The 18,252-nt window shown below is 54.7% G+C and overlaps 4 protein-coding genes across 4 annotated transcripts; 3 read left to right on the forward strand and 1 right to left on the reverse strand.

The window, feature by feature from the left end:
- The first annotated feature begins 2,185 nt into the window (after positions 1-2,185).
- Positions 2,186-2,973, forward strand: BZA05DRAFT_386675 (uncharacterized protein). The gene is made up of 2 exons (XM_051482507.1): positions 2,186-2,715; positions 2,787-2,973. The coding sequence occupies exons 1-2, from the start codon at positions 2,487-2,489 to the stop codon at positions 2,867-2,869; spliced, it is 312 nt and encodes a 103-aa protein (XP_051342898.1). The 5' UTR covers positions 2,186-2,486; the 3' UTR covers positions 2,870-2,973.
- A 9,487-nt stretch (positions 2,974-12,460) lies between these two features.
- On the reverse strand, positions 12,461-13,602 carry BZA05DRAFT_162081 (uncharacterized protein). Its single transcript, XM_051479096.1, has one exon. It carries the CDS (start codon positions 13,383-13,385, stop codon positions 12,657-12,659), a length of 729 nt encoding a protein of 242 aa, XP_051342899.1. The 5' UTR covers positions 13,386-13,602; the 3' UTR covers positions 12,461-12,656.
- BZA05DRAFT_386682 (uncharacterized protein) lies at positions 13,287-14,368 on the forward strand. Its single transcript, XM_051482508.1, has one exon. The coding sequence runs from the start codon at positions 13,722-13,724 to the stop codon at positions 14,172-14,174; it is 453 nt and encodes a 150-aa protein (XP_051342900.1). The 5' UTR covers positions 13,287-13,721; the 3' UTR covers positions 14,175-14,368.
- A 941-nt stretch (positions 14,369-15,309) lies between these two features.
- Positions 15,310-17,415, forward strand: BZA05DRAFT_441568 (uncharacterized protein; the record flags this gene model as incomplete). The annotated part of the gene is made up of 2 exons (XM_051486674.1): positions 15,310-15,922; positions 15,974-17,415. 2 exons carry the CDS (start codon positions 15,310-15,312, stop codon positions 17,413-17,415), a joined length of 2,055 nt encoding a protein of 684 aa, XP_051342901.1.
- Positions 17,416-18,252: the final 837 nt, after the last annotated feature.

Raw genomic sequence — 18,252 nt, forward strand, 5'->3', positions numbered from 1 at the left:
ATCCCTCGCCTAATTAATGTGTGTGTATCCCGAAGCTTCATGCGCCCGGGGCGAGCATGTAACCACGCACGCACGAACGCACGCACGGAGTAGGAGCGTCGGAGACGGATCGGAGACGGCAGCCAGCATTCCTCCGGCCGTCCGCTCCGAGATCGCCGGATCCGCTGGTTGCGGCTACCGTTTGCGGCCACCACCGCCGCCGCCGCCGAGGAACCTGGCGCGCAATAGTCACAACTTACCCAACCCAATCCTGCTCCATGATGAAATATGTAGTGTTCGCCGGCGCGATGCGTGTGACCCGAGCGACGGCGACGGCGACGACCGTGGTACCTACTGTCATACCCACTGATATTATACCCAGCATACTTACTCGTGCCCTTACCTGCTGGCAACCACCGTGTCCACCGATGCGAAGGGCACATCGACTCTCCAGGCCGTGGCTCGAACTTTGTGCAGAATATTTTGCGTCCGGTTCCTTGATTTCATTGATGTCGGTGCTCCAGCCTCCCCAGCGCCCAGGCTGCCTGCCCGCGGATAGCAGCAGCAGCATACCTGCTCCAGCCTCCAGTGTCGACCACTTAACCAATCTACCTATGTAGAGTATGTAGAGTATGTAGAGTATGTAGAGTATGTAGAGTACGTAGAGATGTATGTATGTACACATACCTGCTCTCCAGCGGGCAGAACGCATGCATGCATACCGAGGCACAGGCACAGTGCCCAGACGCACCGAGATGACCTCGACAGATGGTTACATACCGTACGAAGTCACATAGTTATCGAGCACTGCTCGGCTTCCTCCTTCTTTCGCTCGCTCGCTCGCTCCATCTTTCCGTCTTTGACGAGACGAGAATGACGATGACGGTGGTGATGAAGATGATGAGGTGTGTGCTGTGTTGCTGCTGCTGCTGCGCATGCAGGATCGCTCAAGATAGTTACATCAGCACGCTGCACTCACTACTAGTTACTCTACTCTAGATAATAGCTATCAGCAACTATGTTCACGCTAGTAGTTATCATAGCCGATTCTGTGGCTGTGAGCACAAGCAAAAGCACAACGCTAGCTACTCGAGTAGAGCATGTGGGCGGAAGCAGCTTTGCAGCAAAGCCGCAGCACCGCCTCGAGCCAGCCACTGGTTGGTTGGCTAGCGAAGGAGCGAGACGGGGGCACTGGGGCACTGGGGCTGCAAGCACGAGCCACGGCCAGCACACGCATGGTCGAGTAAGTCCGCTGACTGCTCACTCACTGCTCAGGTCAGATGGAGAGGAGAGTAGAGTACCATATGCATACCTAGCTAGAGCAGAGCAGAAGTACAGAGCAGAGCAGCGCATCTAACCTCTACCCGTCGTGGGGACAAGATGCGAGTGCTGCGATCGACCACAAGTACCTACCGTACATACATCACACCGCCGAAGACCTTGGACGAAGAAAAGGGAATGCAAGAAAGAAGAAACCCCAAAATCCTTCGCTCGCTCGCTGGTGCGTTCAAGGCTCCCAGGCAGACACGGAGCCGGTGCAGGTGTGGACGGTATGTATGGAGATGGTATGGATATGGTATGGAGATGGCATGGTGATGGTATGGAGATGGTGTATACGGTACTATTACGGTAGATACTATTACGATGCAAACCCACGGCAATGCACCATGAACCCGAACGCATCCGCACACCGCACGGCGCACACTGCGCACCCGCACCCCCAAACCGCGCACCCCAAACCGCGCGCACCATATCTACCCCCGTTTCTCCGTCTCCATCCCTAGGTATTACCGGTAGATATACATATCCTTTCCACAATCTGCATATTTAGCGAATCATACTGTTTGAACCTTGGGGATGGCAGTGAGCAGTGATGGGAGGGGATATCGGCGAAGTCCCACGGATCAACAATAAACAACCGTGGGACCGCAATTTTCCGCGGGTTCATGGGAGGAACCTGTCCGCAGTCCCGTTCGTTCGTGACCCCATCTAATTTCATACTCCACATACCCAGCCCGATTGTTTGATCCTGCGGACCTGCGGGCTGTTCACTGGTTTGCCTATTCAAAATTCCAAATCGGAGAAAATGGAACACGGGTTGCACAGATTAATGACAGTTGACCAGTGACCACCACTCAACTTGGACCTGGACAACTTCCCTGCTCGCATGGAAATAGGCAGCCACGGCAGTGACTGCAGTGAAGTTCTCATTCCTGTAGAGAACACTGCGTCTCTGGATTGGATCAACCATATGTACCGGTATCATACCCAGGAATCTTCAACAAGCGAACCGTCTACATACGACTCACTCGTCTCACAGACTCCAGACACCGCAGAGCATGTATTTCGCCCGTCAGATCCTATCCAAGCCATAGTTACATATCATGCCCTTTTCACCCGCGCGCGTTCCGAACAAAGCATGGTTGGGGTTTGGGTTGGCGTGCGCAGTGAGAAGTTTGTTTTGAACTCACCCCTGGGCCTGCTTTGACGGATCTCCTCCCGGAAACATGGCGTTCAATGTTCCCAACAACAACTGGCTCTTAGTACTCTACATACTGGCCACTGGTAAATGGTTAGTGGCACCGCTGGTAACTGCGGCAAGCAAGCAAAAGATGGCGGTGAAGGGGAAGGGGAAGCCCAAGGGGAAAGAAAAGGGTCAAGAACTCAGAAGCAGGGGAAAGGAGTTGGCAAACAGGCAGGCAGGTAGGCAGGCAGGCTCGCGGGTTCATTCATCTCCTTGAAGCGCTCACTCATGTCAACAAATATAAAAAAGCAAATAACAAAGTGAACGGAGCCAGGATACTCACTCACTCTATGTAGAGTAGATACCGTACCCTTTCCCGTGTGTGTGTGTGCTTACTCGCCCCGCCACCACAAAAACATACCGTAGGTAGATACCGGTATGTATACGGTATTCCTGCCTGGGGCGGCGGGCGCGAGGCGTTGGACCGGGGGACGAGGGACGGAACGCGGCCATACATAACTATTCTCTTGACACCTCTGCTTCAATCAGACGCCCCACCTTCTGTTGCAGCGGTGCATATATCTTCGCCGGTGGGAAGTTCCACTGTACCACGGTAACACTCCTCCACCACCACCACCGCCTCCTCCACCCCCCTCCAGTTACGTTGCCGCTATTCCTCAGCCAAGTGCAAAGAAGCAAAACCAAAAACCTGCGCACCACTGCAACACCGCACCACCGCGCCCCAGGAACGTGGGAGTCGCTGCTATAAAGTGGTTACTCGCTTCATCGACCAATCATCTGGAGCCCAGGGACGCCAGTCACGCCACTGGAAATGCCGCATCTTCTCCCCAGCAGCAGCAGCAGCAGCAGCAGCAAGGAAGAGAACTGGGAGTGGGGGAAAAGTAAACATTACTACATGGTAGTATTTACCGCGACCCATAGGTAATAATTAGACTACATATCTGCTAGTATTGTCAGCGAAGTCGACTCACTCGATGCAGCCAGCAAGCAAGTAGGGTTGGCCCCGGGAGTCCGGTGCTGTCTCTGAGAGATCGAGGAGATCTTCCGCCCCGTCGTCGTCGTCGTCGTCGTTGTCGCCGCCGCCGCCGCGGACGCGAAAGATAGGGTGTGTTGAGGGTACATACCTACCGTACTCTACTCTGGAGTCTGGAGCACTCGAAATTCGTGTTTGGCAGGTAACCTGACAGAGTGCTCGGAGTCTGGAGCCTAGAGTAGGTACCGTATGTAGCCATGTACTCTGCCCACTACAGCCCGACGGGGCAGAAGGGTGGTGGTGTATGCATGGCAGAATACGTACCTATCGTACTCTTCCCTACTGTGTGTGGAAGAGTTTCAACACTGTCAAGAGACGTTTCTACATACATTTGTACTTGGCTTCTTCACGAATGCTCCCACAACCGACCCAACCGACCCACTTCGCCCGTGGCCCATGTCCTTGCGATGTCATTGACAATATATCTGGGTATATACGAGTTGGTAGGTACTCTGGAGTACATATGTGTCCAGAGGAGTCTCGGCCGGTTCGCGGTTCGTCACCGTCCAGGCCAAGCATGGTTATACATAGTAGTATCATACCAACCACTCGATGAAGCCAGTGCAGGCTACGATGGAGTACATACATACATCTGGCGATGTATAGACACATATGTAGCTGCACCCCGCTCACCAACCTCAGGGGCCCCCCGTGCATCACATACGGCGATCTTTCCGATGACGGCAGCGACGTAATAAATGCCCATTCCATTGCCCACGAATCTGAAGACTTCACACGCGGGGCGGGCAGGCAGGTCATATGTATGATGTGTATGATATGTATGTGGGTAAATCTTATCCGCACCCGACGCCCCCTTGAGCCCATCGCATATACCGGTACCGTTACCGTTCCGCTAGGCGGCATAGCTATGCGTCGAGTCTTCGAGTCTTCGACGCCGCTTTTGTCTTCCCACCCATCCCCTCCCCCCCGGTTGGGTTCATCTAGATATCTAGATACATAGGTACCTTAGGCAGCGGTTTTGGTTTTGGTTTTGTGCGGCGGCTCTTGAGTCTTGCATGGTGGCCTGGCCTGATATGCGTGTGGCCCGTGGAGAGGAGGGACCGTGTGGGAGGGACCGTGGGGAATTTCGTGATTCGCCCGACTCGACTGACTGCACTGACTCGACTGACTGACTGGAATGCAGTCGATCGGTTGTACAACTCTTTGGTGGCGAGCATGAGCATGAGCATGAGCATGAGCATGAGCATGAGCAGGAGCAGGAGGAGCCCGACAAGGAAGAAGGCTACTCTGTGATAGGAAGCATATCAGGACAATCCCAAAGTCTAGAATCCGGAGGGGTAGTGTAGGCGGCGGCGGGGGCGGCGGTGGACACTGGAGACACCATGCGTGTTCGCGAAGGCATGTGGGCACTGCGCGAACAGGAGTCAGGACGGTTATCTCCCGCAGGCCCGTCGCTTTTGTCCACACTACTAGGCAGTGACTACCTACTCTGTTTCCAGAGTCAATTGCATGCGCATTGAGGCGCTCTTTGTATACCTGCTCTGGATGGCAAAAGTGAAGTGCCTACGTTGCATACAGTGGTTTGTGGGCCCCCGAGGGAACCCCCCGCACAGCAGCCTGTGGGAGTCTAGGAGTTCCGGCGTGGGCACTGTTGCGTGGCTGGCAGGCAGACAGGACAGGTAGGCAGCAGGGTATGCAGTTCATCGCACGGCATTCCCCACCCATCGTTGTCTGCATACATTCGTACCCAAGGTTCTCATTATCGCAGGACTGTGTGTTGTTTCGGCACCCTCTCACTCGTGGGGGGAGGATATCGATGCATCATCATAATATCCACTGCAAGTCTGTAACCGTCAACATCGTTATACCCTCCTAGTACGCACTTATTCATGTACGGACGCCTTCACTGTCGAAACGGATGATGTTTTGAGTTTTGACACGAACATGGGCCGGCTACGACGTCCACATCCAGAACTTGCCTTCCTAGAAGAAACCGGCGACCCAGGACTGCCCATCGATTCGATGAGACGAGTCGGTATTATTTTCCCGTTGATTGTGCGTGGCAGCCTGGCGGCCCGGCGGCCTGGATTGCGATAACTTGGTGTGTATGGTATGGTAGGTATGATAGGTACTTATCATCTGGATGATGACGATGACGATGCATAGGCTTTGGGCTTTGGTTGGTTCGAATAGAGGCGAGTAGAGTAGAGGGAAGCGGCATAAACACCATTGCTGTCGACCGACCTGCATATGATACATTGATACATTGATACTACGAATACTACCAATACCTCTATGTATACTGTTATGTATGTGGTGTACATACACAAGGCCGGTGCATTCCACAGAAGCAATTCAATCTCGATACTCTGCAGCAGCAGCAACAGTAACAACCGCTCTGGCTCTATGATTCGCCCGCGGTCATCTACATACCTCCATACTCTACATACCTGCCAGCAGGAAGGAAGCCAATCCGAAGCCCTGGAAGTCATCGGACGAAGGAAGGGCGAGCAACTAAGTGCATACATACGGTCGCGGCCGCGGCACAACCCGGCACCCACCCACCAAATACGAAATCGAATCTAACCCAACCCAACCCCACTCCCTTCCAGATTAGGATGACAGCTATCTTCGAGTGGGATTGCAAACCCAAAACGACCCCGACGTATGAAGGAAGGAACCAGTATGTACGCGGAGTCGAATACCGTGGGTGTGTGTCAATTACCCAGTCAGTCAGTCAGTCAGCATCTGGAGGGTGTGTGTCGATTAGTCAATCAGTCAGCATTTGGGGGGTGGGACGGGGTGGCCACTGGTGAGGTGAGGCGAGGTGAAGGAGGGAGTGAGGGAGGGAGTGAGGAAGTGAGTGAGTTGGGGGCAGGTAGGTAAGCTTCTGCAGGCCATAAGGCTGAGACCTGCGGCCTGCGACCGCCTGTTGTGCAATGCATACCATACACACATACGTTGCTGTGTATGCTATGCTAGTTTTTCCCCCTCACCTGTAGTCGAATCAGCCGGCGGCGGTATGTATGATATCTACCTGTTCACGCACTGCCGACCGACACGGACGCCGTCTGATTGGCCCCGCGGAAGCAGCAGTCAGGTCGCACGATGTGAGTGATGCTGAGCCCCACCCCCTTCCCTGGCACACCAACGCCGACGCGGGCTTCGATAAACATTTCCAGAAGGCTTGATACATGTGATCGACCGCATCGTCGGGTCGTTTTCCACCCTACGGACCCACTGGCCCCACTGGCCCCACTGGCCCCACTGGTCAGTGCCCGTGCCCTTCCTAGGAAACTGGGAAAACCCCGCCGTGTATCGCCGTTGTTTCGAAAATTCTTGGGACCTACTGTGATCGAGATCGTTGTTGTGGAATAAAAAATATCCGCAGCGCCGGCTGTGCTAGAGTATACACAAGTACCCGTTTGTCCCAGCTGGGTATGTGGATACGGTATGTACTCTAGATACTCTACTCGACATGTCGGAGGGATTAATTGTTCGATTCGAACGGGCGAACTTACTTTGCGCTTTGGAAACCGACCAGCTAATGCAGACGTCATGGGCTGGGGCGGGGGGTTGAACGGCCCGGCTAAGGCTGCGCAGCAATCGAACGAACAAACGAAACACACCGTCTCTTCTTTCCTCCTCTGGGTGAAGCAAGTTACAGCTTAACCGTTTACGTCTCTCCGAGTCGCCATTGCCCAAAAAAGAACAATCGTACAGCGCGCCCCCCCCCCCCCCCCCCCCCCCCCCCCCCCCCCCATCGGACGAGCCGAATCTCGCTCGCTCGCTCGCTCTTTTGGTGGGTGGTGGTGTTGCGATGTTGTCGTCGCAATTATTCCCCAAAGATCCTTGACCAGCTGAACCCCCCGGCCCCATCCAGCAAACTAGACCCCACGCCGCGATGGGCCCAAGCCAGGCTCGGTAAGATTAAGTTGGGTGGAGCGCTATGGCTACATACGTGAGCTAACTTATGCATGTCAGAGGAAGAAGAAAATTTAAGGTGTTTCCCTATGGGCCAAGCACGGATGCACGGATGCATGTGCGATCGTATGGGGCAGTGCTTTGCGCCCCCCCTCCCCGTAGCGGCTTACGTTGAGTCTCTGACTCGCAGTCTGCAGAACATACGTGCGACCACCTCGGCCACAGTCGAATGGGAGGATTGGAGATGATAGGTAAGCCGGCGCGGATGGCGACGATTGGTGGGGTAGATGGATCCTCTCGCTCTGTATGTACTCAGAACGATCTCAGCGTCGATAGGTAAGTCAGTACTTTATCGCAGGTCTGAGGAGTGTGTGTTGAATCAAGTGATCTATATACTCCAGTCGTGTCCTGTGTGTATACTAGTAATGTAGGACCTATCGTAGAGTAGCAGTCAGATCAGATCAGACGATCCAAGGCTTCTCTACACATCGGCTAAGAACCGCCAAGAATGTAGAGGTACCGCGCTTGGTCTCGCGCTGGCGGGCAGGCAATGACAGGCATGCTTTGCCAACCGATGGCTACATACAATCCCGAGTGCCTATGTTACTACCGGTATATCCATACTCCGGTGTGCTACATACGGCATGTAAGCACGTGCGTCCGCGGGCTGGAAGGCTGAAGCAAGCAGAGTACCGGTATCGGCGCCGGCGGAAATCCTCAACGGTGTCGCACTGTCGCTGGAGGCATCCGTTTCTTCGTGCAAGAACCCAAGTGGAGTATGATACCTATGGTTGGCAGGAGGATTATGATTCATCCGAGTTGAGCGTGCCAGAGCTCTGAGCAACAGCCGATTGGCGCAGGGCCTGTAACTAGGCCGCAGCACGATGGTACTCTACTCTACGAACGAACGAACGAACGCCGGGGTACGATACTCTAGCCTACATACCCGCCTATCAAACCTACCCACAAACATACTGATGCAACCCAACTACATGCCTAGGTATCATACGCTAGATACTTGTGCAGCATGGCATAAATACAATCCGTACGATACGAGGGGTAAACGAGGCTTGCCACACCCCACCAGCAGCCGTCGTGTCTTAAAAGTTACCGCGCCTTCGTGACACACACATACGCCTGGACACACGCGCCAGTGGCAAGAAGAGGCGGCGGCGGGTGCAGGCTATGTACCGTACCTACTAGTCACCACTACTGCCGTTCCGCGCTCATCTCCTGCATCATTGACTCGTCGGAAGTCCCGCCACGATGATTTTGATTCCACGCCGGCATGACCCGTGGGTTTCAGGCTGCATTTTAGCGAGGAGTAGGCAGTCATAGGTACTGGCACTGGCATGAGATGGCTGAGGAGTCCAGGACTCTGGTTTGGTTTGGTTACAGACTTGCAGACTTGCAGAATTGCAGTTCATCTCTCACCGCCAGGAGGTTTTGTTACTTGTATGTCAGTAGACATATATGTAGCATGTCGACGTCAACTTCCCGTGCACGTACGCCCGCACGCATGCACGCTGGCTGATGAGTCGAAGAGTGGGGCGGAGGATCCGACATCGCAATGCGCATTGCATGCCTGCAGCGCCCGAGGATCTGGAACGTCGGAATGTTGTTGCTGCTGCTGTCGTTGTCGACGTTGTCTCGATCATGAGTGCAAAACATCTCTAAAGCATCTATCTGCATCTGCCATCGTGGCCGAATGGTGCGGCGGGGAGGCTAGGCAACCACACAACCACGCAACCACGCAACCACGCAACCACGCAACCACGCACGGCAAATCGTGGCGGGAGGTCGGTTGATCGGTCAGCGTGTGCGCCGGAGCAGGAGTAGGAGGCGGTGGAGGAAAAGGAAGGAAGATCACCCAACCATTTCACAACGTTTGAACTTTGGGTAGGGCGCTATAAACGTACTCTTACGGTACATCCGTGACGATGGTTCTACAAGCCCTACCAGCCCGGTTTGCAGCTGGTCGGCTGGCCAACGGACAGAAATACAGATAGACAACGAGGTCACTGGAGATTCAAGAACTGCCAGCTAGGTGATCTGATTTGCTGTGCTCGAATATTCGTTTGTGAGCGGGGGCCGGGGGTAAGACGTCGACGATGGACCAGCACTTCTAATGTCTGCCGCCAAACACAGTGATCTGCGGCAGTCATACTCCTCTTTCTCCCCCTGCTGCTGCTGCAGGCCATGAGTGTGTCGAGTGTCTCCCCTCATCGACGGCTGCATTACAAAGAATGAAGGCTGTCAATCTTCAGTGTGTATGCCTAGTACGCCCAGCCTAAATATGCATCATAGTTACTACGGCACGCACACATTTCGTGTCTCGACTCTCCAGACGAAGCCGGCCCGCGATCATGGGGACTCCCGCCATCATCATCGCCAGCTGCTGCTGCTGCATCATAAGCATCATACGCATTACCTCATCATAAGCATCTTGTTTCCCTAGGCGGTATAGCGCATTAGTAGCCAGAGAGCAGAAGACTGAAGTTCTAAAGACAGATCCTCGTAAGCGGAAAAGCAGCCACCGACTCGCCTTTGGGCCTTTGGCTGCGTTGCTAAGTGCTACTTCTGGATCATAGATATATTCCATCTTTAGAATCATCGAAGAAGTCCATCCGACTGCGCGAGCGTTCCAATATCACCTCGAGACTCAAGCTTTGAACCCAGTCATGTCTATGCCACTGCACCGGGCACGAAGGTGATGATGATAATGATGATGCACCCTGCTTAGCCATCCATATCTTCTTTTTTCTTCTGTATTTCCTTCCTGCTCTTCCTTTTCTTTTTCCTCTTCTTCTCTTTTTCTTTTCTTTCCTGTCTGTTTGTTTGTTTATTTTCCACTGCAAGTGTGCACTGCACCGCACCGCGATTGCCCGCTCTGCGTGCTCTGCTGCGTGCTCTGCGCCTCGTCAGTGGATGGATGAATAAGAATAAATAAGAACGGCCCTACGAATGGCGGGGGCGTGTGAGCGTGTGAGCGTGTGTGGGTGGGTGGGTGGGTGGGTGGGTGTTACGCATGGTTTGCTCGTCGCCGGTTAGGGTCCAATAAAAATCCCTCTCTCTCTCTCTCTCAACGACCCAACGAGTCATCGGACGGACGGTAAACGGTAAATGGTCAACCCCGCCCGCCGGATTCAATCAGGTCGAAAATAGAGTATACACCCAACCTTCATCTCCCGATGATGAGTCTGATATGAAGTGTATGAGAGGGTGTTGTGCCTGCTCTTATTGCGTGCCATTCTCGAAACTGTTTCTTTTCTTCTTTCTTTCTTCTTTCTTTCATTTGAGATTCCGTGTTCTGCCGTTCACAGGTGGCCGTGCTGGTGGGTGCTGGTAGGTGCTGGTGTTGTAGGGAATTTCATCATCAAATCTTGCGCAGCCTTGTTATTTCACCGACATCCATCTGCCTTTCACTTCCTCGCTTCCTCGCTTCCTTGATAGGTGGAGCGCGTGTGATAGGTGGACTACATACGAAGCTAGGTACAGGTACTTGGTATGCGGAGACGATCCTCACGACGGATAGGTATGTGTATGTAGGGTGGCAGATACATCTCTACATGCTTCCACTACTACTACAACTAGTGGCAACTCCTCCACATGATGTACCGCATCATGTGGGAGCCACCATCCATCCAGCCAGCCAGCCAGCCCACCAGCCTACTTTTCCGCAGCGGTCCCTCCCTGACCTGCCCCGCGAACTGATTGGGCAGTCCCTAAGCCACAAAGCCGCAAAGGGGGGAAGCTCGGTCTCGATGAGAGAGTATCATACGATAAACTTTGGGCGGGTGGCAAATCTAACCACTCCAACCACTCTACTTACTGCGCGCGTTCGCAAAGGAGAAGGTGCGTGGGTGTCCTTGTGAGCACGTTTTCGTGTTTGCTTTTTCCTTGGAGAAGCTACTTTGTAAGAGTATGTAAGAGTACTACATACGGTATCTAACTATACCGTAGTCCGCAGTTCCCAGCGAGCGAGCGAGCGCCGAGCAAGCAAGCGATATCGGTTGAAAGTAGAGTAGGTACTCTACTTTAGAGTAGAGGCGTGCGCAGAAGGCTCCCACCCCCAGGACTCGCCACACTGACGAATAGCGACGAGGAAGCCGCGCAAGGCTTCGCGGGTCGGCTTGATTGGCAATCTATCGAGAAACCTGGCTCCGTTGTCGTCACGGTTGCCGGCGAACGTTGACGCAGGAGGGAGGGTCCTGCGACTCTGCGAGGACATCCGGCCTTCCAGATCTCGACGCCACGGCCTACGGGACCCGCATTCAGGCCGGCGGCGCGGGGGGAAGGGGAGGGTATCGCAGTCTAGGTATCCAACGACGATGTTTAACAGCGCCTGTTATACCTATATCCAAGGACTTACTCCCGCAACCTTGTCTCGACTCTGGGGATTCCTTGAGCCGGGTTGTGGGGAGAGAGTGGGCCACGGAGTTGCTGGCAGCGAGTGGCGGGGGTGGGCCGTGGCCATGGGTAAAGATAGGCTTCATGCAAGACGCGCCCGCGCAGAGGCATACTGGGAGAGAGTCTGGGACAGCACTGGTATGTAGTTGTGTACGAGTACATCCTGTAACAAAGGATCCTTTCAGTTAGACACCGACGACGGCTGACGATCATGCCTAGGGCTGCCTCCCCCCGCTCCCCCTTTGGTGGCGGCAAGTTCCCCTGCCTTTCTCTCTATCTCGCTTGTTTGCACGGCCGCGCGAGGCTTCGCATTCTCGAGAAATGGGAGGTGGAGGGGGGCGGGCCAGTGAAACCGGAAAATCGTCTCACAAAATCTCGCGAGGCATGGATGTGGGTGTAACTGGGCGGTGGGAGCCTGGGGGGCGATTGGACGACTTCGGCCGTCACACGCAGATGTTACACCGCAACCCAGCGCTGCCATTGGAACGAGCCGGGAACGAGAAAATAGTATCCCGCATCGGGATAGACAGCAGTTCGACAGCGTCCCGATCAAGCAGCTGCATGCTTGGTCGGCGAATCGCCGCCGTGGACGCTGCAGACCCTCCAGCGAATCTAACCCCAACACGCGGGGCGGGTGGGCGGGGGGTTCTTCCTTTGACATCGGGACGGGTTGGTCTAGAGTAGAGTAAGTAGAGTGTGTAGAGTGGAGGAGGAGGAGGAGTTTTCGAGGTGTTCGAGGTGTTCGAGGTATTCGAGGTGCTCCAGCCAGGAGACACAGGAAGTGAGGATCGCAGCCGATGAGAGCGTGGGGACACGAATGACGCTGCGGGGCGACAGGGCGGGATCTGAGGGGGGGCCCAATGGCTAGTTGCCGCTGCGTTGGAGTCGTCCGGGTACGTACGGTGACTCCCGGGGGGAGGGGGGAGGGTTTGGAGGATGTCTGGAAACAGAGCAAGCAGCAAGTAGGCAAAGGGGCTCGCGCGGATCGCAAATCGGTGTGTCACGCCTGGTGCGGGCGGGAGCCTTCTCGATCATCAATTGCTTACTCCGGGGGGATGGGGGGGATCTGGGGCGGTGAGCGACAGATGTCCGTGTCGAGGTGCGGATTTCTATGTACTCGACACCGTGCCCGGCAAGCGAAGTGCAGCATTTCAATCGCCGCAACCAAATGGCCTCGGTCGGGTGCGCGATGGGGTTCCAGGAATCCATGGAACGAACTTCGATTCTTCGAAGTGTATAGTACCGTAGGCCGTGCCTGGCGACTAATCGACGCGGAGTAATATCGATCACGGCGGAGTCTATTTTCGTGGGGTTGGAAATTTTGATGGGGGGGTCTGCGGTACTGGGCAGGGCTGTGGCTGTGGCTGCTGCGGAGCCGAGGGGCTGTGGACTGCCGGCGCCGTTTGGTGTGTGGTGTTTCGTGGCTTGTCGTGGCTTGTGGTGGCGGTGAGCTCCGATGCGCCGATGCGCTGCCGACGGGAACCGAACAGAATCCTCCACAATGACAATTCGCTCGTCCTCGCTCCTCGCGCCCCGCCCCCTCACTGCCTCCACCTTCCCGTTCTCCGAGGCCATCTGTAACGCGGATGACATTCGACAGCGCGAGCGCGCGGGAAGCCGTATGAAGGGTCACGGACATGCCTTCTTTTTTCTTTTCGACGGCGCGAACGAAACGGAAACAGTCAGAGCAAGCAACTGAGTACACTCATACACACCTCCATACTCGGGCACTGTGTATACGGGTAAGGCGTATGAGTGTGCACGCACGGTGGTAACTAGGAGATATATGCTGGCATCTAGTAGTGTATGCGGTGTAGGTATAGTACAGTACTCTAATCGTGCTGAGCCAACGCGGTCATTTCGTCCGTCCCTTCTCCTCGCCCCCGCTGTCGTGTCAGCCCTGCCACAGAACTACATTTGTGTAAGTATATGCACTCAGCGGATACCCGATGTCTGCCACTGCCAACAGACTTACGCCTGATGCTTGTTCTCACCACCATCATCACGTCTCTTTTCGCCAGGGTCCAGTGCTCGGGCCGGCAGGGGAAAAATCGACAACAGAATGGCCCCCTCCCCTCTCTCAATCCCTCCCTCCTCCTACTCCTTTCCCGTTCCCCCCTGTGGTCCCGCCCGTTCTGTCCGGCCTCTTCGAATCGATCCTTTCGCGGGCCACTTCGACGGTATCTCCTTTACATACATGCCAGCATAACATCTCGCAGTCTCGCAGTGGATGGCCCGGTTGATGTCATGCATCGGCTGTCCAATCGCCCCGTGGCTTTGGGTGCTAACCCATCCCAGAAACCGCAGGCACACACCCATTCGCACCCACACCTCACCTTCTGCTTGTGTGGCCCGCCCGCCTATATCCCGCCTAAACACTGAACATGGCTAAGGGGATGCTGGTCTCGACCGCTTTCGGGGTCGCAGCACGCCAGGATCTTCATGGCCACCACATCCTGCCACCCCCCCATCCCTCACAAGCGCAGGGCAGAGCACATCCCGGCAGGCAACCATGTCCGAGACAAGACGGAGTGGTGGTGGTGGTGGTGGTGGTGAAATGTGGTGGTGGTAAATATGGTGGTGGTGGTGGTGGTGGTGGTGGTGGTGGTGGTGGTGAAATGTGGTGGTGGTGAATATGGTGGTGGTGGTGCCAGACAGTCCAATCTATCTATCCAACTCGCTATTTTTCCAGTGTCACAAGAACTTTGCACACTGCTCAACATTATATACAATCTCTACTATACTTGTCGTTCTGCCTACGCTTCTCGAATTCCCGCGCCATCCCCCCCCTCCCTCCCAATCGCTGTTCCACTACTGCTCTACTCTACCCTACATAAACTTCTTCTCCCCACACCCCGATCCCTCGCCGTGCTCCCAACAGATATAGAAAGCAGTAGCCCCGTCCATCTGACTCGGTATAAGTCCGCCTTCATCCCTCACCCACCCCCCCAGCCAGCCCTACGATCCAGATCAATACCACCCTCGCTGTCGGGTTTGATCTCACTTGCGTCCCACCCCGTCCCTTAGCAGGCACACTCAGAGGCAGACTGCGGCGACCCCATCCACACTGAGCGCCCTCACCGCAACACTGGACTCTACGAATATTCAAGCCCCTACATCTCTTATATCTGCTTCGATAACTCTTATTGTTCTTGCCACTGCTGTTTCACCAGAGCCCCCGATAGCGTCATTGCCAGTAGCCACTATTCGACAGTGTACGAACCTAAGGTTAGTGCTTCCCTCGCTATGTTTATCCCCTCCGTAGGCCGTAGCGTCCTGTCATAAATATTCCCAATGCACCAGCCAGTTAGAGCCGTAAACTCCTGTCCTTGTTTTTGACGTCAAGCGGGAGTGCTTGTATTGCCGTTCTCGAGGGAAACCCGGAACCTAGGCTAATGGTGTGACAGTCTGCTGCCGAAACACAAGCTATCCATCTCAGCTGGCTCTCATCCTGGAAATTTGGTTGGAGTAACCGGATTCGTCGGAGCGGCCTCTCGACCGCAATATCAATAACAACATGGCCGCTCACACTCTCAGACCGACGTCTTCCGGGTCGGAACATCAGCAACAGCACCACGGCGATTTCGTGCTTTTCGGAGAGGATCCTATATATGCCACTACATATCGAACACCATCTTTCTCCCACCCCGGCAGCAATCTTTTCCCCCAGGTCCTTTCCGACGTTTCCTTCCCAGGCGTCTTGGGAGAATCCCACATCTCGGATGCCCGCAACATGAACACTCATTTCTACTCTCTCGGCACCTCCGGTATCGAACACGAGCTTCCCGTAACCTCCTCCGCCCCCGGCTTCGACCACCACATGGCCTACAGCCACTTTGGGGCTTCCGATATCCCTCGTTCCACTTACATGACCGAGTCGTTGACATCCGCCCCCGATGTCTTGATCCACCCTCCGACTCTCTCCTATCACGCGAATCAGTTTCCTCATCCTAGTGAGTACCGAACGACACCTTCTGCTTCCCCCGCAACGTCCGCCGGCGGCTTCGATGGATCTGGGAGTGGCCTATCGGGCTCCGAAGCTGGCAGTGTGCGAGGTTCGCCCTTCAACCCTCCCGTCGGCGTTGAAGACCACCTGCGCAGCTTCGGTGTCGTCGACCCTGCTTTCACCGGTACGCGCCATTCTCATTCGCATATGCGACGAGGGCTGACCCTTTCACCAGACATAGACCCTTCCCTGGTGTCCAATTCGCCTCCCGCCGAGCAGCCGCTCTCGGCCGTTTCCCCGTACGGCTCTCCCACCTGGGGTACGATGCATTCGGGCCCTCCATCCCCCAACCTGAGAAGACAACACAGCCAGACCGGAAGACTCACCCCCGGTCACCAAGCGTACACCAGACACATCCCTTACTCGCCGCGAAGACCCTCGACCGGATCGGTACACTCCCACAGATCCATGGGATCCCCGCACGTCAACAACTTGGAGCAAGAGGAAACGTATATCCCCAGCGGGATGGGATACCCACCCAGTCGATCGCCCTCTCAGAAATCCAACTGTTCCCACAGACACGCAAGAGCGGAGAGCACCTCGGAAAGCATCAACAGTGCTACCGGCTCGGCCGGAGGAAATCCTCCTACCAAGGACGCAAAGGAAACACTCTGCCTCGAATGCAACAAGTGCTTCCGCGACCTCCGCGCCCATCAATACACCCACTTAGCTGAGAGACCTGAGAAGTGCCCTATCGCTACCTGTGAATACTCGAAGAAAGGGTTCGCGCGCAAATACGACTGCCAGCGCCACACCTTGACTCACTACAAAGGCACCATGGTATGCGGATTCTGCCCCGGCTCGGGCTCGGCGATGGAGAAGTCGTTCAACCGCGCAGATGTCTTCAAGAGGCATCTCATGGCTGTCCACCACGTGGAGCAGACACCACCGAACGGTAGACAGAAGAAGAGCTCGAAGGGCAAGGGATTGCAAGAGGACGACCTTTCGAACCACTTCTCGAGCGGCAAGTGCAGCACTTGCAGCATCACCTTCGCCACCGCGCAGCAGTTCTACGAGCACTTGGACGACTGCGTTCTCTCCAAGGTTGTGGAAGAGGAGCCGGCAGCCGCCGCCAACGAAATGAATCTCTCCCAAATCAAACTCGAGGATCTCGAGGAGGACTTTGCACACATCAACGACGATGACGAGGATGACGACGAGGAGCTCGGAGATGTCGACGAGATGGACGACGACGAGGATAAGGACGAGACATACGTCGGTGGTCCCGTCAAAAAGAACAACAAGAACCGTCGGGCCCCCACCACTCGGTCCAAGGCGAAGACCATCAAGAGGTCCGGATCTGGCAGTAGCCGCCTAGGGGACCGCAACGCCATCACGAAGCCTCTGAGGCGGAGAAAGAAGAAGAAGCACTTTCCCGCGGGATGGGGCGCATCACCAGAACACATGGTCACCAAAAGACGGTGTCTAGTAGTCTACGATGGCCCCAAGATGTTGTGCAAGGACGAGATGATGATGAGCACCGAATGGGAAGTCCGCGCCGAAGTCGGAGACTTGTCCGACCTTGATTACTGGACCCTGCGGCGAGCTGAGGCCTTTTTGGATTCCGCACCCAGCCGGGGCGGTGAGGCGACTCCCCTCATCGGAGGGGTACGATGAGACGGACCTTCCTCTTGCATCTTTTAGTCCCTTCCATTTCTGTATGGGTCCAGGCGTTATTTTTCACTCTTCTTTTTTTTGGTTCTTTCTTTTTTCATTTTTTCCATGAGTTGGATGATTTACGATTTTTTTTAACTGGATACTTCCTTTTGGAAAGGGGCACTCCAGGGGGATGGAGTTATTTTGCACCTTTGGGGCACGCATGGGGATATGTAATATGGTATTGTTTTTTTTAACTCGCTCGCTGCTGGTTGCGATCGCGGAGTCTGCGAGGTTGGGCGGAATTCTGTGTCATTAGTTTTATTGGGGGTTTTCTCGGTGGTGGTGGTGGTGGTGGACTGGTGGTTGGCATTGGGTTTGGGCGCATTTGGGGTTACGGATATTTATTTGGGGGGGTTTTTAGGAATCAATTCATTTTTTTTCATGCGAATGGACAGCACAACACGATTGGACGTGATGTGATTGTGTGCACTGTGCACTGTGCGGGAATCGTGAGATCGTCTGGTGATCATTCATGATTTTGTAGGTACTTACATACGACAGGTTTTGCGACGTTCACTGTCTTGTTCATAATTCATGTCACTGCTTTTTTCTCTTCTGCTGTTTTTTTTTTGGTTTAATCATCATTGCATTCCCGACCATACCTACATCTATGTCATAGCATTTCCTCATGTGTCCAAGACTCCAACTGACCACGCGTCGCCCCCAAAAGCGGATTGAGTGATCTTCAGTGCTTCCACTAACCTACCTATGCTGCCTACAGAACTGATCCAGAATGCAGAATCTGGAACATCGCCAATGGGCGCGCGATTGATCATTGCAGTAGGAAGAGCAGTA

Source organism: Tricharina praecox, assembly GCF_024521635.1.
Source record: "Tricharina praecox strain CBS 144465 chromosome Unknown BZA05scaffold_3, whole genome shotgun sequence".
NCBI lineage: Eukaryota > Fungi > Ascomycota > Pezizomycetes > Pezizales > Pyronemataceae > Tricharina > Tricharina praecox.